We start from the raw sequence: 21471 nt of genomic DNA on the forward strand, positions 1-21471 counted from the left end.
CAGTCCATTCTCTGTATGTTGTAGATGTACTTGGTATAGTGAGTTGTTAAATTAATGTGATTTTTCTGACAGAAAACCACAAAGTCACGGCCTAAATCTTATAATATTGATGATGAAGAGGACACACAGCAGCAGAATCCTGGCAAGGAGACTGGCCAGCTATATAGGTAAGAAAGCATCTCCATGATTCTTGCTCAGACTTCTTGAGCTTCTCCATCTCCATTAGCCTGACTGTTTTAGTTGTCTGTGTCTAGACAATCGGAAGACAAGATAAAGTGCTCATTGCAGTGGGACCCATAAAGATCAGCCGGGTGCGAGATGATCGTACGTGTAGGCGACTTAGATTGTGCCTAGTGCATAGTGTCTTAAGTGCTGGCTGTAGCAGTTATCAGATTGACGGTATCTTCAGAGATGAGAGAGTGACACATGAACTTGTACGGAGGGCTCTCGTAGGAGACTAAAGGAGAAGACAGATGATACGCACATGTTATGAGCCAAGGATCTGAGATTAGCCAGGCTTCAAAATCTTATTCCTCCAACTTTACTGTGGGGCAACATAGGTTCCTCATTTGTATCTGTTTCTTAGGGTTGTTGTAAGGGTTAAAGGAATAAAACTACTTAGCCTGATAAGCCCTCCCCCAATTAACTAAGTGATCAAAAATATTAGCTGCTGTTTTCTTTGTTATTGCCAATAGAACTTGGGGTGAGTGAAATATTTTTAGAACCCAAATTGTGACACATGTTCTCATGTAGGATTTTCCGACAGTTTATGCATTTATATAGTAAGTCTCGCAAAGGAATGTAAATTGTATCATAGACAAACATTGCTGTACTTGCACATTATGTAAGTGTATGGCTATGTGCATGCACACACACACACACACACACACACACACACACACACACACACACACACACACACACACATACTTCCCCACCCATATCCCTGTGTTTTTATTGAGAGACTGAAATTAAATGAAATTAGAAGCATAGAGGTCCTATAGGAATGGTGGCATGTACTGTTTGATTAAATTTTATATTAGAATATCTATACATAAAATAGTAACTAATTATTAAGGGCAAAGGGATGTGTGTGGTACCCTACCTTAGGATATAGAAAATTTAATTTGTAGTTACAGTAAAGAATATAAAAGGAATAGGATTACCTTCCAGGAGATCTCTGATGTGAATGTCTCAAATATTAAGTTTGGGAGAGCCTCAACTCTGAATTATACAGCCAGATAAGAGCCAGAATTTTAAGAAAGCCATGGTAATCTTAACGTGTGCAAACAAGACATCACTACAGGTATTACATGAAATCATGTTGCTATCCTGCTCTTGAATTAGAGATTTGCCCATAATAGGTATCAAGGCCTAAACATCTATGATGGTGTCCTTTTGGTACTTCAATAAACTAATCCACTCCCAGGGTAAGGATTAAAAAGAGCTAACTTTATGCAAAATTTCTCTATATTCCAGGGTGTCTTGGAGTTTTACTTGTAATTTATAGATATGACCTTGCATTGATTTATAATCATTAGCCCTTACAACACCAGATTTTCACCAGTGGCTATAGAATTTCCTGATTATATGATGAAGAAAGAACGTGAACTCTTTATTCCCATTTATTTTATACCTGTCTATGTTCTTGTCTTCTTTCTTAGAAAAATGAATTGTTGGTGCATTTTAGCTTTAATTCTTTTATTGATTATACATATGTGTGTGTGTATGTGTGTATATATATATATATATATATATATATATATATGTATGCATTCTATGATGGTAGGACTTTACCATACATATATATGTATGTATATATATATATATATATATATATATATATATATGCACATATATATATACATATACATACATATATATATATGTATCATGATGGTAAGGGACTTTGTCTAATTTGTTCACTGTTTATCTCCAATAGGTGCTCAATAAATATTCATTGAGTCAATAAATCTATATCAGCACTAATTTCAGAACATTTTTATCACATTAAAAAGAAACTACCATTAGCAGCCACTCTCCATCCTTTTCTCTCCAGTCTATGGCACCGAGTAATCTACTTTCTGTCTCTATAGTTTTGCCTTCTCTGGACATTACATGTAAATGAAATCACACAATATTTGTATCTTCTAAATACATGAGAAGAGACTGTGATTCTTGCTAAGTGGTGAATGAAACCATGATTAGGATATTGTGGTGAAAAGAATGCTAAACCAGGAATGACACTTGGGTTCTACCCCTGGCTCCATTAGGAGCAGAGAGGGAAGGTGGAGTAACCAAAAGCCCAGACTTCTTCCAGCTCTAAAATGTCATGAGTCCCGGGTGTGTATTTCACAGGTTGGGTCGCCGAAGGAAAACCATGAAGCTCTGCCGAGAGCTCTCCGATTTGGTGGTGTATACAAACTCTGTGGCAGCACAGGACATTGTGGATGACGGTAAGGACTGAGTATTTTTTCTTCTGGATAAACATTCTTAAACTTCTTTGTTGATTGCTAATTAATCTTTTGCTAATCATATCATCAGCATACATTTCTGGAACTGGGTATAATCCAACTTGAGTTGCCAGGAAACTGATTGCCAGTACAATGCTTCTAGCTCACAAGGAGGGCTCTATTGATTACTGTGGATGCCTGATTGTCTGGAGGTCAGAGAAATAAATTTCCTACAGGGCAGAGGAGGACTTTATTGTTATATAAAAGACAAATTCATCAGACAGAGGTCTTTCTTAGTTCTTGAACTGTGGACACCATACCTGGTTTGATGGCCAGGTAAATAGATTGCCATTCCCAGTGGGAATGACCGGAAGAAGAAATGAACTGGCTTAAATATCACCTTGGAATGCCCCATAATTACTTATTGGAAATTTTTACTTTAATGAAAATAATTAACAAAAAGAGCTTTTTAACAAAAAGAGCTTTTTAACAAAAAGAGCAGAAATTTCGGAAGCCTTGACTTTTTCACTGGTTGTCACCTATCAGTTACTATATATCGAGTTGGGAAATTCTAGTCACAATTGTTATTACTCTGAGCTTTCCTGCTAGTTGCTCTTTTTTACCTTTGTCCTCTTCCCTTCTCATTTCTATTTTGTTCAGTTAATTAATGTTTATAGAAATAACACTGTAGTCATGTGGCTTTTCGAGCTACTTTGAATTTTAGTAGAAGTTATACGTATATCAGAACCTCCCATTTTCTCAATAAGTCTTAATGAAGGAAAAACAACATAGTGGTGAGCCTTATGTCCTCACAAACCTCCAAGATTTTCCTTCAGATCTCTTTTTTCCCCCACTCCATGAGTATGTGTTTTTCTATCTGCAGACTTCCTTCTCTTTGGTGTTGGTTTCTTCTTCAAATGGTGACAAGTATAAAAATTTTTAATTAATTTCACATGTGAGAACATGATAAAATGTAGAAGTCTTAGCAGGTAAACAACACATTTTTAGAATAACTGCCCACAGCTAGAAAATAAACCTAGGGAGTGGTTTGGTATATTTGGTTTAGAGAAGTATAATTTCTAATAAATGTATTAGAAAATCATAATCCTTTTAGCTTAATGGAAAATAATATTGAGTATTATTTTAAAGCTCTTGAACTTCAGCTGTTTTTGTCTTTTGTGGGTTTTTTTTTTAGCCTTAAATGAACAATAGAAAATAAATGCATGGCTTATCTTAATGCAAAGCAACTCAACTTCATTAATATTTTAATTGATATGTGCCTAATTAACAAGGTTATCTTAATGACAGTGGTATGCATATTTACATGGAGAGACAGAGCAAACAATGCTACTGATTACAGTGCTGCTATATCTGAATGTGGCTTTTCAAAAAGACTGTATTTTCTCCTATCATGTTCGAAGTATTCCTTATCAAAATCCTCAAATAAGATCATTTTTAGTACACTTGAGATATGCAAAATATGTTAATAAGTTATGTCAATAAAATATATAAGGAAAGAATTTATATGAAGCGAATCATCAAATTAAAAATAAATTTTCTAATTTCTTGCCTCTCACTTCTATTTAGGACTATTCCAAGTTCCAGCTCTACAATATAACTGTTAGGCATTTGGCCAGCGTTTAATATCTAAGGCTATTCAATTCTGAAGACAACAGGGGCCCTGGGAGACTGTGTGCTCTAATAAACATGCACAGTCTTGATATAATTCAGGTCATTTGGCCCGGCTAGACTAGTTCTACTCCTTGGTTTCACAGGCCATATCCCACAGTCTGGGTTCAGACATATCTAGCTTGTCACAGCACACCAGTACACATTGGAATGAAAGTGAGGCTCTGGGCAAGTTTAGCCTGACCTCTAGCCTGACCTCTTCTAGCAGGTCTAGAAGACATATGGGTTGTTGTTTTGGGAATTGGGTGTGTATTTTTGCTGAAGGCATGGGATTGATGAGGTTATTATGCACACAATGAAAAAGGTGAGATTGGGAGAAAGCGGTAGGATGTTAAATACCTGGAAGTTGACTCTATCATGACCCCAGTCTTGTACTTCCTTTGCCCTGGATTGACCTCTTCTGATGATGGTCCAAGCAGAAAATTTAATATAGGCTTCTTGTTCTTTTATATCCCTTTATTTTTTTCCGTTGTTTACAAACCTAGGTTAGGTAGATGATTGTTCTTGCTTCTGAAGCTTTATTCTTTATATAATGCTCTTTTGAACTCTTTATTATTATTCCTTTCTCCTAAACAGGTTTTGACTGATTCCATAGTTCTATTAAAACTAACTTTAAATCTCAATTTTTCTTGTTTTGAATTGGTTTTCTTTATTTTCTTGGACCCCAAATGCTATTAGTTAATATGTGTTTCACATGTTTGCTTTTTAGATGAATGCCTTCAATGAATGTCTCCCTGTTATCAGAACTAAGTTACCTAGATACTTTTATTTATCCATGACTGTCTGTATATTTGGCAAAGACATTCTGTGTGAATTATGCACCTAAAAATAATTTTCCTGCCCACTCTGTTTATACTAGCCAGATAGACATAAATTAGTGAGATGGTTGAACTCTTGGGAAACATGGGACCTCTAAATAGGAGTTATCCTAGCACAGCTCTAATTTGGCCCCAAATTGCAAAAGAGTCTCAAGAATAGAATTATGGGTCTTTCTTGGTCAGGAGCTGCTTCTACATGGGTTGGATTCACTCTTTTGCTCTGCCTTTTACTATGAGTATAAACTGACTTCTGTGAGTGGCGTTTTCTTTGCTGTAGTTCTCACTTGTCTTTTTTCTTTATTGAAAACTGCCAGGAACTACAGGAAATGTGTTATCATTTAGTGAAACAAGAGCACATCAGGTGGTTCAGCAGAAATCAGAGCAGTTCATGATTTATAACCAAAAACAGCTCACGAGGATTTACCCCTCGGCTTATCGCATCGATTCCAGTAACTTCAACCCTCTGCCCTACTGGAATGCAGGCTGCCAGTTAGGTGTGTATGTCTCCCTTGGGAAGGAGTGGTTCTCTATAGTCTTGAGTCTATGCTGATGTTTTGCCTAATTCTTTCAAACTTTGAACTTGCACAGTGGCACTGAACTACCAGTCTGAAGGGCGAATGATGCAGTTAAATCGAGCCAAATTCAAGACAAATGGCAATTGTGGCTACGTCCTCAAACCCCAGCAAATGTGCAAAGGTGTGTGTTAATTTCATAGTTATATACCTGAATGCAGGTGACTTCTTTTGAAGGAGCTCTCTGGAAAGTGCGATACCCCAGTGTTTTGCAACATGATTTTTTAAAAAAGGGATAGGTTAAGGTGTTGGAATGTAAATTAAAACTCTTGTCGCACTATAATATTTAGAATGTTCTCTCCTGAGGTTACGCATGTGAAGAGGGACAGAGGTAGCAATGGCTTGTCATCTGAAATCCAGTGCCTCAGCATGGTAGTCATTGGGCATCACTTATCTATTAGACTGTGTTCTAAGGTTCTGAGCCCTACCTTTCAGAAACTCTTAAGAAGCGTGAGTCAGAAATCTGAGAAAATTAAAATACCACCTGAAACAATTTTATCAAGCCTTTTAGTCAGTGTGGTCCAATTACAAAACAGTGCTAACAAAAAAGAAAAGCTAATGTAGTGTTAGATCAAAAAACACATTCTTTTGGTTCTGTTCATTAAAATTCTTTTGAAATTTTCCAAATTGGATTTTTAACAATTGAGGCAAAAATGTGTTGACAGATGGGTCTTCAGGATTTTATAAAGCATATTTTCTTGCTCTGCTATTTACTTAATTTCAGACCTTCTTTCTGTTTGTTATATTCACTGTATACCTGAGATAGTTTAGGTTAGAAATTATTCGGATCTGACATAACTGTTTACCTTTTCTATACTATTGACATTCAAGAAAATGTTCCTCTTCTTCCATGCTACAGTTGATACTTGCATTGCAGACACTTGCTTTAAATTGGCCCATTCTTCTGCCTTTGGTAAAATAAATTCTAACAAAAACCTCAGCTATAGAAATGCCAGCTGGCATCAGCTTCAGGCAGAAGTCACACTGATAGTTGTGCGATAATCTTTTTGCTCTAAGAAACACTGTAGTAACTCAGAATTCGTTGTTTCTTTGCTCTACAAGTTTAAGCTGTATATGTGTGGGTACATGCACACATGTGTTTTTCCATGCCACCAGCCTTAGATTTTAATGTCTACTTTACTTGGCTTAGGTACTTTCAACCCTTTCACTGGTGATCCACTTCCTGCCAACCCCAAAAAGCAGCTCATCCTAAAAGTGATCAGTGGACAACAACTCCCTAAACCTCCAGACTCTGTGTTTGGAGACCGAGGAGAGGTAAGCCACGTACGACCAAGTGGGTAATTATGTGATTATTTTTTTTGTGTTTACATTTCATCTAAAATGTCAATTCTGTGTGTGTGTGTGTGTGTGTGTGTGTGTACATGCGCATGCGCACGCATAAGTTAGCACTGACCTCAGCTCACCAGATATTAACCAGCTTATTGGCAAAGCACACGCACGTCCTTCTGGATTGCAGTGCATCATCTATTTTGGAGACATGAGTGCATGTAATTTAATTCATTATGGCACTGGCAAGGCTGACATTGGGATGCAAATAACGATTTTGTTAATACAAACATTGCATAGGGGTGTGTCTTAACTTTCTATCCACATTCCTCATCCTTTCTGAGCCCCATCTCTGCTGCACACCAGCCACCTCCTCCTGGCCACATGCTGACTCTTGTCATCACTTGCTGCACCTCTGTAGCATGATTTTAAAATGTCTCCCTCTGTAACTATAGCTTCCTGTCTTTCCAGAGCTTTTCTTTCATTTTTCCCATTACACCTGATCTTGGCCTCAGGTTTCTTCCTGCCTCTCAGCCCCTCCTGTGTTCATATCCTTCTTCTCAGGAATGGCCCATCGCTTCAGACTCTTTGCCACTCACTCCCACCTGTTAAACCATCATTTCCAGGTCTTCCAGCTCTGCAGTTTGGTATCACCATAAACTCTTTGTCTCCACTTTCAACTGACCCGCAGTGTTGTGTTGCCGTCCCAGCCTCATTTTATCAGCCTACTGTATATTTCCAGCCATCTCTCTCCTCAGACATTTATTCTCATCACTTTCTTTCTCATCTTCAACAGATGGCACCATAGCCTACTCCTCAGAAAGTAGGAGCTTCAGATGGGACCATTTCTTCCATCTCTGTTGCCTGCAGCCTAATCCAAGCCACCATCATCTCATATCCGTCTGCAGTAGCCTCCCAGCTGACTGGTCACCCTGCTTCCATTCTGTTCTCCTGTTAACAGCAAGAGTAATTCATTTTGGCAGTACCAAAAAATTTATCCTCACCTCTTCCTCTTTTCTTTTCTCTTCCTTCTTTGTCTACAAAGGAAGACTCACTTTCTATATTTTCTCCCAAACTTTTTATTTTGAAACATTTTAAACCTCAGAAGAGTTTCAAGAATAGTCAAATGAACACCATATTTCCAGCAATCATTAAATTTTGTGACATTTGCTTTCTTTTTCTTTTATATGTATATGTGTATGTTTGAGTGTGTATATATGTATATACACACACATATCCACATGAAAGAGAGAAAGCAAATGTCAAAATTTAATAGTTATATATACACACATATGTATTTATGCATTTTTCTTTGTAGTCATTTGATGGTAAGTTGTTGACATGATGACCCTTGACCCTAACTATTCAGCGTTTATCTCTTAAGAACAAGGACATTCTCTTGTAAAACCAAATATAACGATGACACTCATGACATTTAATATTGGTACAGTAGTATTATCTAATATAAAATCTATATGAGATTTTCCCCAATTGTTTCAAAATTGTCCTTATAGCTTCCTTTTTTCTTTTTGTATTCAGGACCCAATCAAGGATCACACATCGCTTTTAGTTGTCATTTCTCTTTGGTCTTTTAAAAAATCTAGAACAATTCTCCAGCTTTTTTTGTTTTGTTTTCATGATACTGACATTAAAAAAACAATGTCCAAAACAGTTAATTCTAGAATATCCTCCAATTTGGATTTGCCTGATTGTTTCTTCATGACTAGAATCAGAATAAATATATTTGGCAGGACTGTTACATGTTGTGCTCTTCTCGGTGCCTCTCATCAGGAGCCACACGATGTCATGTACCCTGTGATAAACAGTGCTATGTGAATAAGGGGGTTTCTTCCAGATGTTTTTCATTGTATGGGTATCTCTTTACCTTTGTAAGTAATACATAGTCTGATAGGGACTGTTTTTCTTTTGTAATGAAAATAACATCCAACCTCCTTATCCTGGCTTACAAAGTTCTTTATCAGGAAATTGTAACTTTTTTTGAGCTATGGAACCCTTTGGTATCCAATGAGGCCCATGGATCCCTTTTCAGAATAATGTTTTTAAATACATAAAATAAAATAGGGCTACACAGGAAACCAATTATATTGAAATTTACTTATCAAAATATTAAAAACAGGCAAATATGTATATCTATTAATGCAATAAATAGCAGGATCTGTAAGTAGGTCTAATAACTTAGAATTTTAAGTCGTGATAAGTATAGATGCTACATGGAGATCTCTGTAACAATAATAATATGACATGAAAACATCTATGATTTCTATCAGACACAAAATTACAGTACTAATACTCCTATACTGTGCTTTAGTCAAGCCTAATGAAAATAAATATAGTTTTTTACCCCATCCAGGCTCTCTGAAATCTCAGCCCATGATCTCCCATATTCATATTTCTGAGAATGAAATTACAATTTTTCTTGCTCCAGTAAGAAAATTGTCATCTTTAATTTTCACCTTTTTTTTTGCTCTCCACATCTGATCAATTACAATCTTGAAGGTCTTCTGCCTCCCAAATCCCTCCCAGTCTTGCTACCACTATTGAATTTCACTCTTTTAGCATCTCATGTACGTTCCAGGAGGATGAAGCAGACACTGTTATCTCGAGTTCACAAATGAGGAATCTGAAGCACAGACACTCACACAACTTGTTAAAAGTCAACACAGGAGCCAAGCTTTGAAATGTGGAGTTGCTCTTCAAGCTTGTGGTCTTGAATTCCTTAAATACAGAAATCACATTCATTAGCCGTCAAAAAATCCAAGATTCCCCCCGCCCCCACACTGGTACAGTTTTACCAAAGGGTTCTAATCAAAGGGAAAACTTTTAGCATAAAATAAATAATTAAAATGAGTCATATTCAACTATTTCATTTAGTAAACAAAAAATATGCGTATCCACTTATTGTCTTACCATGTTATTCCTTTGTACCTCTACCTCTTATTCCCTGAAGTTCCCCACAAAACTCCACAAAATTCTCTTTACTCTTCAAGCTTCTGAAAATACGTTTTCTGAGATTTCACAACTCTGTTTTTTTTAGGGTTTTGATCCTTCATTGCTAATTATCTAGAACTTAAACCACAAAGGAGAGATTATAGATGGCCAACAAATCAGTATTCCTTCCCCCAGTGGAGGGGTAATGTGGGGGAGGTGGGAGGAAGACTAAACACTCATAGTTTTTCTTTTGATTACTTTTTAATCTTTTTAATTTTTTAATATTTTAAAATTTACATTATAGTATACAATTGATTTAACTAAATTAAAAGTCACAAATCAAATATGGATAGCTTGATTAATTATTATGTAACCCAGTTCAAAGACAGAACTCCTAGAAAGCTTCTGCCCACCCTCCCAGTCAATGCTAACTACTCCCCCATCAAACACCAACCCCTATCATGATAGATTAATTTGTGCTCAAACTTTATGTGCTCTTTTGTGTCTGGCCTGCTCAACATTATGTCTATGTAGCAGAACTTTGTTCTTTTTCATTGTTGTATAGTATTCATTAATGAATATTCTGCAGTTTATCCATCCTACTCATGATAGACATTTAAGTTGTTTCTAGTGTGTGACTATTATGGATACAGCTGCTCTGAGTATTTGCACATGGACAAAAGCTCTCATTTCTGTTGAATATACCCTGAAATGAAGTTGTAGATCATTGGGTAAAATTTGTGTAACATTAATAGATGTTGGCGAACAAAAATTTAATAATTTCTTTTATTCCTTTCTCATCTGAATCTGTTACACCTGGTACAGATTCTCTTTCTTGGTAAGCACCTAAGAAAATGAGTTGCTGTTGAATGTGGACATTCAGGGCAATATTCTCATTAATTAACACATGTGTACAAATGTATTAGTTGTAATACTACACTTTGTTTATATAGATCATCGATCCCTTTGTTGAAGTTGAAATTATTGGATTGCCAGTAGATTGCTGTAAAGATCAAACCCATGTGGTGGATGACAATGGTAAGATGATGCTCTGTGTTCGCTTCAAATCAGTATGCTTTAGAAATGTAATTTACACTGAAAAAGAAAAATGTGTCTACATGGAAGAGAAATTCCTAAGGTCCGTAACTACCATCTGAGTTTATGTTAAGATCTATTTGACATATATAACTAAGTGGGATTGATACATGATATGTTTTGATGGACGAAGGCTCTCAAGACTTTTAAAGCAAATTTTTTCCTAGTAAAAAGAATGAATGCTGTTTAATAGGGATGTGTTAAAACTCTGCTTAGGAAAATGCCTCCATTATATTTTTATATTATGTTTTCATTATATGAGTTGCCTCAAAACTCTTATTTGTGAAGCCTACGTTTGGATGATTTCTCATTTTTTCTTGAGCATGTAAAACTCTAAAGGCAAGTGCAGCATGCTCTGGTTAGAGCATTCTTGTATTTTGGTTGTGTGTAAAGAAGGCTTTCTTTATCAACCTTCATGTCTTTTTCTTAGTAATCTTCTAAAATGTGTTTGTTCATGCATTGGATAAACATTTTTGTACACCTGTTTTTCTCAATACCTAGTCATTAATACTCTCAAGTAAATCTAAACCACAGTTCTCAAAATATTTGAGAAATTAGAGATTCATTGACCCTAAGAGGAGTTATTCTAAGTGCTATTTTAAGGAAAGGAATTTGGGGGTCCAAGAGTAGTACAGACCTGTTACTGAGAAAATAACATGCTTAAAGAAAGCAAACTTCTTATATTATATTTTCCTGCCAGTGTTCAAATAGATTTTTTTTCCCTTAAAATAATAGAGAGGTCAGCACTAAGTCAACAAAAAGACAATTTCTTCTTTTGTTCATTTTATTTTTGTTCCGCAATCATCTCATATATAGGGTTAAATGCTGATGCCCCATGAATCCATACATTTAATAAAACTTATTTTCATTTTTAGAAAGAAAAATCTTATAGAATATTTAAATTTTTATCAATTTAAATAATTGTTTTATCTGAAGAATTTTACCAAGAAATAAATGTTTCGGCTTTTAGAATTTGAATCTAATTAATACCTTCCTGTTTATTTTCAGTAGTTATGAAAATATATCATCTTTCATGTATTAAGATCTTGCTTCATGAGAAGTCACTGGAAATTAATAGCGTATAGTCTAACTAGGCTAATTATGTGACCTTAGGCACATTATTTTCTTTAAACATCAATTTTCTCAACTATGCAATGAGTTATATAATACTTATATTTCCTACTTTAAAAAATGAGCATGTGTTACTTGTGTAATTTTTAAAAGCTTATATAATTTTAAAAGTCAGTAATATACAATTTTTTTAATTAGAAAAAATGAAAACAAAACTGGCTCTGTCACCTTTAGAGGACTGCTATAAGAATTAGCATTGAAATATGCACAGCACCTTATAAAATGTTTGCTGGTGATTATTACAGCAGCACAGTCTTTGGTGGGAGAGAAGTATAATTCTATTGGCAGGGAATGTGGTAGGAATATTCTTTATCAGATGTGTTTGCTAAAACATTCTTAGATCACTGCTCTTTTATTGTCTAAAAGAGCTTTCTCTACAATGCAATTTGACATCAAAGATTATTAGCATTGATGTAATCATTTACAGGCAATTTTCTCAGCAATTATTTTCCAGCAATGTGGTAAATTCCAAGGTTTTTTGTTTTGTTTTGTTTTGTTTTGTTTTTTTCGGTAAGTCGTCCTGGAGTGGCTTGGTTATCTGCACGAGTTTAATAACGATTGCGAGCAATCTTCACTATCTGCTTTGCAGATGTTGCAGCCAATTCATTTTTAGCCAAGCCCTTTGCTTTTCTGATCTTTCTTTTCCTATTTCTCGGAGGATTTAACCCTATGTGGGAAGAAACCCTGACATTTACAGTACACATGCCAGAAATAGCTTTGGTTCGGTTCCTTGTGTGGGATCACGATCCTATTGGGCGAGACTTCATTGGGCAAAGAACTGTGACCTTCAGCAGCTTACTGCCTGGTAGGTATAGGTTGGCTTTTTCTCTCTAGACTGACCATTTCATTTTCTTTGGAAGATTTAATATATGATATGTGATATACACAATATATAACAATTATGATATATAAAATGTGTTACATGATAATGTGAGTGTTGACATAATTGCGAAATGTAGAGAACTATAATAAAGACAGAAACTTAATTTGCTTGCACCTGTGGGAAAGTCAAATGCAAGTTCAACTGAAAGGAAACTACTTTCTCTACTTTTCTCAGGCTACCGGCATGTCTATCTGGAAGGACTGACAGAAGCATCCATATTTGTCCACATAACAATCAATGAAATCTACGGGAAGGTAAGAAAGATTACAAGGTTTAAAGCCATGTGCGACAATAATATGGTTCTTAAAAAAAGTTATTTATTGACTAATTACTTCAAAGGACTGTACATCTTGACAAGCTGTTCTTTAGCAGGAAGGAAACTTTGGGGAGCCCGGTGAGGTGAGCCTAGTGTGCTATCCTGCCCTCAGGTCCCAATCCGCATGTGCTCATTCTACTCTTCAAGGGTGTGTCCTTATTCCTTCCACCCAGGCTGTCTCTCTGGGGTTATGAGAAAACTATTCTCTAAGATGATTATTTTGTTTGGCTAAAACATTAAAGATATAGTTAAACATTGAATTTTATTTTAATTCTTAAAAAGTCTCAGCTGGCTGCAGTGGGAAATATAGTATCTCAGATATTCGATGAATTAATTACTTGTACTAACCAAGCTGTAATCCTACCCAGTTCTAGGCAGGGCGCTTCCATTTGTTGCCATTGTATTTAACCCCAAACCTAAAACTTGTGAATGAATTTAAATCTATCACAAGACTTAAAAGAAAGAGATCACAAAAATGTTATTCTAGTTCTCTCCTGATGCTGCCCTCTGCACTGTAGAACTTACTTGCGGTTTATAAATCAGTAGGCTGTCTTCTGGTCTTGCCAAGTAATGGGGACTTGGCCACTGGAATGAATTTTTAGGACCAGATGTGTGTTGGAGGGACTGTGAGAGCATTGAATAAGGCCCAGGAATGATCCATGCTCTTCTCCAGAAAGCCTGTATAGCCTAGAACTTCTCCGGCAGAGGCATGTATGTTCTCTGTGCCTCAGCTTCCTCATCTGCAAATGTGGGGTAAAAATAGTACCTACCTCATAAGTACATAAATAAATGTTATCTTTGGAAATCTGTCTGGCCCATAGTAAATGCTCAAAAATGTTGGCTAATGATATTGTTGTGACTAGAAGCCAATTGCTAGGGAATGGACCAATTCAGCCTAAATTAGGGGTAAACGTTTCTCACAGTTGCTGAAGGTGGGGTGGGGTGCTAAGGATCCTAATTTCTAAGAGTGATGAAGCTTTATTCCACGACTTGCTATGCCTAGTCCTGGGTTTCTGTTTGTGCTGCTTGTTGAGATCTTTCTTCTGGCCTTAAATGCTCATAAATGTAAATAATTGAAAAGCGATTCTTGAATTTCAAGGAAGCAAGGTTAACTAAGTCATTTCTCTAGCATTTGTCATGCTTGAGGGAAACAATAAAATTCAGAAGTTGTTTAAAACTTGATCCAGAAATAAATTTAAAATATGAAAAAGAAAGTGTTCCATGGACTTCTCTCTCAAATGTCCTCTTATAAGTCATGTTATTTATTCCTTTCAAGGTCTGTGTGGGTTGGGATGCACAAGCCACAAAGTAGTGGTGGGGGAGTTGAGCAATGAATGGATCTGTGGCTAAAAACTAAAAAATCACCCAAACTGAAAGAAATGATTTTTAGAACATAAGCGTTTTTCTTTTCTTGCGTTTGCTGTACCACCTTCCTAAATGAGCCCAAATTGTGTTTTGTTTTTTCACTTGCAGTGGAGCCCTTTAATACTCAACCCCAGTTATACTATATTGCACTTTCTAGGAGCTACAAAGGTAGTTTCTCAGCGTGGTGCTTTGTTCTTGCTGGCATATTTTGTTTTAAATGGTTACGGCAGCATGCTATCTCATGTCATTCCATTTTTCTGCTTACCACCTTGAAACATGCATCTGTTGCTTTAAGGCAGCCGAAGTTCTTAACAGTCTATTAACTGCAGAAAGTTTTCCTACCATCTTGTCATCTCTGGGTAGGAAACTTCTGGGAAAACTTGGTTGTGAAAATTGGAAGGCTGCCTTCCTCACAAAGTAAGATTGAGAAGATGTGCATGACATTGTGCTAACATGTTGTGAGCTGCTGCTTTCTTGGTCTGAATATAATCCAATGGCTGTAAAATTTCATTTTGTATCCATTGTTCATGGAGCTCTCATTTAAAAGGCAAGTCATTGACATAGTGGCATTTGTTTAACTTGTGGTTGATCCTTTTGTATCTTTAGAACAGACAGCTCCAAGGTCTGAAGGGACTGTTCAATAAGAATCCCAGGCACGGTTCTTCAGAAAACAATCCCCATTATGTTCGGAAAAGGTCAATTGGAGACAAAATTCTGCGACGCACAGTCAGCGCTCCAGCCAAAGGCAGGAAAAAGAGCAAAATGGGCTTCCAAGAAATGGTAGAGATAAAGGATTCTGTGTCTGAGGCTGCGAGAGATCAAGATGGTGTCCTGAGGAGGACCACACGGAGTCTGCAAGTGCGCCCTGTCTCTATGCCTGTTGACAAAAGTTTTCTGGGGGCTTTGTCACTGCCTATCTCCGAAACAGCAAAAGTCACTGAAGGAAAAGATAACTCTCTGGGTAAGCTGCTTTCAGTTTCTCTAAAAATAAATCCCTATAAGCTGCATTTTGGTCTCTGATTATCTTTATGACATGGTCGACATTTTGTAGTCAAAGTAAAACATACCGAAAAATAAATAATAATTAATGTTATCTTTTAGACCAGATTTTAAACTTTGAGGGGAGAGTGGTAAAGTGCTGTTTCCTAGTCACCTAAAGCCTTAAAATCACATTGACATCTGAAATGGACAAGGAGGGGTAAGAGGAACCATCAGGTGTGATGGCACTGAGGTATGATAGAGGGAGGGGGAGGTGAAACCTGCAAAATATGAGCAGATATCTTGGTTTTCTAACCGGGTACCACATTTACTGATTGTTCTGAGGTTGAGCAGAATTATATTGATTTTTCTGAAGTCAAATAAAGTCATATTTCTCTCCCTGCCATATAATACATTTCTGCGATTGGAAATGTTTATGGAGAAAGGAAAAGCCAGATGTTAAAAGCAAGCCACCGACTTTGTTTGAGAAATCTTTGCTTCCTCAAGAGGTAGCTTAGGCAATGTTTTCCTGTGGTCACATTTCCCCGATCACTGGATGTCGGTAGGGAAGGAAGCATGTCTGTGGCTCCTTTCCAGTTTTAGGTTCCTCAAGCACAGGGACCAGTCATCACCCATCTTTTCCCCTAATTTGAGCATAATGCTTCACTCATATCAAGAACTTGATCAAGAGTGATGCATGCTCTGCAGTGTGCCAAAGAACTCGACTTGTGTCAGTGACTCCTCCTTCTCCTGTCTTATTCTAGGTAATTTAAGCACCAAAACAGTGTCCATTTGATGTCTCTGCAAGAAATATGTTTTAATTAAATCGGAATCATCTCAGACAAGTAGACTGTGATACCTGCTTATTTTAGCAAAATTCTCCTTTTAACATAGAATCTAATTTCGATGATCTATTTTCTCACAAACACCATTTTATTTATATTGATTTTCATTGTAAGATATTCTAGGGAGACAAACCAATTTTTGAATGATTTGAAGAGAAAAAGGGAGTTTAAGAGTTTGAAATTTTGCTAAGAGCAATATTAGAAGAGATGAAATATGTGGTTTAAAAATTATTTCAAAACTCCATTTTGGGAGAAAATAAAGCTGTATTCAATAGAAATTGGTAATTATTCTATTATTGCCAAAATTAAGATGTTAATACCATAAGGTGAGTTAGAAAGCAATATTGAGGTGATTTTTCTTTCCTTCCATTAAAAAACAAATATATAAGTTAGTCATTGATAGATATACAGACAGACAGATAAAACTTGTGGTAAATATGGAGCAATATATAACCATGGAATGATTCAAATTATAATGTAGAAAAAATGTTAAGTGGAGAAAGTGCTGAATACAAAATTCTATACATAGTTTCGTTCCTCTACAAAAACACAGTGGCTGTCTCTGAGTAATAACATCATAGGATATGTAAATTTTTTCCTTATAACTTTTGAGTTTATCAAAACTTTATGATGAATTTTTTAGTTAAGCAAATTTTTCTTTCTTGTATGTAATAACTGAAAACATTTAAGCACTATTAAAATAATCTGATCAAGAATACTCTAACACTTAGGACTGGCTGAGCCCTATTCTAAGCATGATAGGGGTACTCCAAATTACTGTGAATTGTGTTTTTATAAATTTCCTTACTGTGCTTGATATTTTACTGCCTCTTTTAGGGGAGAATGAGATATGAAATGCATATTAAAAACAAAAATATGATTAACAGAAAATTACGTATTAGCAATGGCATAGAATTGCCGACCAATTCTTGATTCTTACATTTTAGTCAAAAGATATTATTTTAGTACATTTATTGCACCTTCCAATTTGTTTTAGAAGTTAATTAAATTAGATCTTTTGCCAAACTGTTTTTTTTTTAGTATGATTTGTGCTTTTACTAATATGTGCCTAACTTTGAAAGCTTAAGTATCTTGCTTACAGGTACCAAAATGCTTTGTTTAACAGAGCTGTCTTGTTCTGTTTTTATTGCCATGCTTCTGTGTAGTACAAATCTGAATAGGAAACAACTTAAGGTAATCTTCACTGTAAAAGTATGGTAACTCATTGACATTTTTTTGATAATGAATATTACATCCTTAACTGATGTAATAGATTTTCAAAGGGAAGCTTCAGTGAAATTTTTATAAGTATATTTCACCATTTATTCATCACACAGATACTTTGTTGCAAATCTATATAATCCATAATTATACTCTGTCACAATGTAACTGATTTACATTCTCCATTTGTCTGTCTGAAGACAAACATGAGTGTTTGCAGCTCCTACGTAAACCTAAATGTCACCTAAAATGTTGTTTGTTTCATTCAGCAGAAGATAAAGATGGCAGCAGAAATGAGGAGGCAAATATAAAAGACCAGCATTTTCCAAATTTCAATGAAAGGATACCCTCTTCCTCTAGTGCTCTTCTCCACGAAGACTTCAGCCAAAAGGACTTTGCTGTTTCTACAGCCAACATGTCAATCATTGAGCAGTTGGGAGTGCCAGGTCCTAAGGGTGGGAGAACCAAATCAAACATGTCAGGCGATTGCCAGGAACACCACTGCCCCAATAAATCCCTCTCACCAAGTCAGCATTTGACTCTTAATCCTGCAGTTAACCTAACATATGATCTGTCTGGTATGAAAACCAAGGAAAACAGGAATGCTGTTGGCTTTGTGGAAGGGAAAAGCACATTGTCAGGAGGCATCTTTTCTCAAAGCAATCTGGAGATTAAGAACTTGGAAGGTAATTGTGGTAAGAGCAGGGCTGCAACATCCTTTTCTTTGTCAGATGTCTCTATGCTCTGTTCTGACATACCTGACGTACATTCTATGGAGATTCTGCAGGATAGTGAAATTTCCCATCTTATTGACAATGTCACTTTAACCAATGAGGATGATCCAGGCAGCTCTATCTCAGCACTGATTGGCCAGTTTGGTGAGACCAGTGATCAGGCTAACCTCACAGTTGCTTCTCATCTTCATAGCACCAGTGTAATGTCAGGCCATCCTCCCTTACCCATTATGGACATAAAAACGCCTTTCAAGCATGGCTTCTCCAAAGGAAAACCCAAGTCCTTCTTACTATGCTCATCTCCTGAGCCAATTGCGTCCTCAAGTCCTGAGACCTCTGAACGCTCAACACACACAGTTGTTTGTGAAACTACCTGCACTCCCACTGTCTTTAAAACCAAACCAGATGATGACCTTTCTGATAAGGCCAAGACGGCAGCCATGGAAAGTAATCTGCCTCATTTCTCTAATACTTCTCGCTGCTGGGTACCCAAAAGTCCCACTGGAAAAGATTGGGAAATACTGAAGAACCACAGCCCTGACTCTTCCACTGACTTGACACTGGGAGGTGTAATAGCTGACCCCACTCTCTGTTTAAATTCTGGGGAGAGCAGTCTCGTGGAAATGGATGGAGACTCAGAAAATCTGTCTGTAACAACCTATGAATATATGAGAGAAGGCACAAGTCACGTTGCATCTCCTTCAAAACTGAAGTACAGTCAGGATGTGGTGGAACGTGTTCAAAGAGGCTTGAGAAATGGCTACTATAAAGAGACTCTCCACCCTTCTGTCTCTGAAATATTCAACAATGTTCAAGATGTCAAAAATCAGAGTATTCCTTGTCTAGCTCATCAGGGTGCTGGTTTTATGCATAAGCATTTCTCAAATTCAGATGCAAAAATGAATCAAACCTGCGTGTCCTGGTCTTGTGCTCAAGACTTGCATGCCCCTGCACCCAGGCAGTCCCCACACCCTCCTCTGCCTGCTCTGAAGCTGCCCAGTCCTTGCAAATCCAAAAGTCTCGGAGACTTAACATCAGAGGACATCGCCTGCAATTTTGAAAGCAAGTACCAGTGTATCAGTAAGAGTTTTGTTACAACCGGCGTCAGAGACAGGAAAGCTGTGACTATGAAGACAAAGTCGTTAGAACCTATGGATGGCCTGACCGAGCAGCTGCGGAAGCTTGTGTCCTTCGACCAGGAAGACGGTTGCCAAATGCTGTATTCAAAGCAGGATGCCAGTCAGTTCCCCAGGGCACTGGTCAGAAAGTTGTCATCCAGAAGTCAGAGCAGAGTGCGCAATATTGCCAGTCGTGCCAAGGAAAAGCAGGAAGCCAACAAGCAAAAAGGTGGGAACCCCGGCAACGTGGGAGGAGTGATTCTTCGAAACAAACCCTCAGCGCCCCCGTCCACAGGAAACCGGCACTCTACCGGCTCCTACATTGCGGGCTACCTGAGCAGCGCCAACGACGACGGCGAGGAGGGCCGCGGCATCCCCGAGGGCGCATGCGCAGCCCTGCGCGCTGGCCACGCCGACCAGTTTTGTTCGGATAATTCCGTTTTGCAGGCAGAGCCAAGCAGTGATGATAAACCAGAAATTTATTTTCTTTTGAGACTGTGAATTACATAAAGCTGCATTTTCAATGTTTACAAGGTATTCTGTAGAATTGTCAGAGCTTCCAGTTTTTAGTAAATATGGTCCTTGGCTTTGAAATGATTTTAACATGTATTTTTAAACTTGTATTTTGGTCTCCGTTTGACTCCATGTGTTTGTCCTGTTTATGCGTTGTATACCGATTTCGGTGACATTTCCCATGTGCCTATGATCTTTCTTCCCTGAGGTGTAAACTCTACCGGTATGAAATATGTGCATGCCCTAGATGTGAAACTTCTCAGCAGCTTGGGTTACATTGTAAATTTGTTTCACTCAGATCCTCTTTACTCTGTGTCCTCAGATCACAGTCACAAATGTTGTCATTTTTACTCTCTAACTCTTGAGTTAATTAAGAGACTTTTCAAAGGACAAAGGGATGAATTCATTATTTTAAAGCCATTATCATCTTTTCTATTTTTCCTTCTTTGTTGAGAAACCAGATGCATTTTTATACCTCAGTTAAAAGAAGATTAAAATAGTTACCTTATCTTTTAGGATCTCTGCCCCACCCAGAATGAGAGTTTAAAGGAGATTGGTAGCTGCTTCCCCCAACCCTTTCATTTTAGAGTAGGCCGTGAGAGCCTGAGGAATAAAGCAAACTTCTGTATATAAGAACAAGATTGTTTTACATAAATTTTGTTACATATTTTTGCTAAAGGCTTTGTATGTAACAAGAACACAGTTGCCAAGCTATTTGCTGTACTTCTGAATTTTCTGATTAAATTATAGGCTACAAATAACGGCTTTCAGAATGAGGGACTTCCATCAGATGCTAACAATCATAGTAGCAGAAATTGAAAATTTTCAGTAGCAGAAATTGAAAACTTCCCCTAAAGCTTTCAAGAAAAAAAAAAAACTTTCTCATAATCAAATGAATAGATAATTAGAAGAAACCTTTTTTTTTTTTCCTTCAGGGAGCCAAGTAACTATATTTTAGTACCAACATACATTATTTTCACTGTGAATCCATTTTTTATTGCATGTTCAGATGTCCCTCTTTGCTTTTTTGTAACATTAACTGCAATGATGTTCTTGAAATTCACAAAAATATAATTAAAGCAGATTTTTAAATACTTGGTGAGGTTCTTTCAATCAAAGTTCATATGATGACTGTTGAGTAAGTAATCCAGAGCCCTTGGAAATATTTTTCGTTTCTTCACAGCAGAAAGGATAAGTTTTACAGGGGACAATTTTAAGCAGCAATTCATGTCTCTGAGTGTTTTCATCATGCTTTAAAAGCCGTATTGGTAAGGTGAGTTGAAAAGAAATAAAATATAATGAGTTTCTTTGTATTTGGGGTTGATAGTGCTAGTTTAAAAATATTCGTTCCCAAATCCTGCCTTGGAGGGAGAGGAGATAGGGAAAGGCAGGCAGGATGCTGTATTTGGTACATCAGACTACCTGAAGCTTTGTTTTGCGGGGGAAGAGTGGGGAAGAAAGCCATCAGACCCTGGTTACCCTCAGTCTCCAGCTCCGAGCTTCC

The 21471-nt window shown here is 37.0% G+C and overlaps 1 protein-coding gene across 12 annotated transcripts in view; it reads left to right on the plus strand.

Annotated features, from left to right (window-relative positions):
* PLCH1 (phospholipase C eta 1) overlaps window positions 1–21061 on the plus strand; it is a 201525-nt gene extending 180464 nt beyond the window's left edge. For 9 of the 12 annotated variants that reach the window (XM_039857842.1, XM_039857845.1, XM_039857838.1 and 6 more), the window contains 10 exons: window positions 73–167; window positions 2359–2456; window positions 5275–5454; window positions 5549–5656; window positions 6683–6807; window positions 10722–10806; window positions 12653–12799; window positions 13052–13131; window positions 15165–15519; window positions 17872–19955. In XM_039857842.1, coding sequence (XP_039713776.1) covers window positions 73–167; window positions 2359–2456; window positions 5275–5454; window positions 5549–5656; window positions 6683–6807; window positions 10722–10806; window positions 12653–12799; window positions 13052–13131; window positions 15165–15519; window positions 17872–19955 — 3357 coding nt within the window. Of the gene's footprint in view, window positions 1–72; window positions 168–2358; window positions 2457–5274; window positions 5455–5548; window positions 5657–6682; window positions 6808–10721; window positions 10807–12652; window positions 12800–13051; window positions 13132–15164; window positions 15520–17871 lie in introns of all 12 variants that reach the window. The other 3 variants (XM_039857833.1, XM_039857841.1, XM_039857844.1) reach the window with 3 other exon arrangements.
* Window positions 21062–21471: the final 410 nt, after the last annotated feature.

The sequence above is a fragment of the Pteropus medius genome, unplaced genomic scaffold, assembly GCF_902729225.1.
Source record: "Pteropus medius unplaced genomic scaffold, Ma_sr-lr_union100, whole genome shotgun sequence".
In the NCBI taxonomy this organism is placed as follows: Eukaryota; Metazoa; Chordata; class Mammalia; order Chiroptera; family Pteropodidae; genus Pteropus; species Pteropus medius.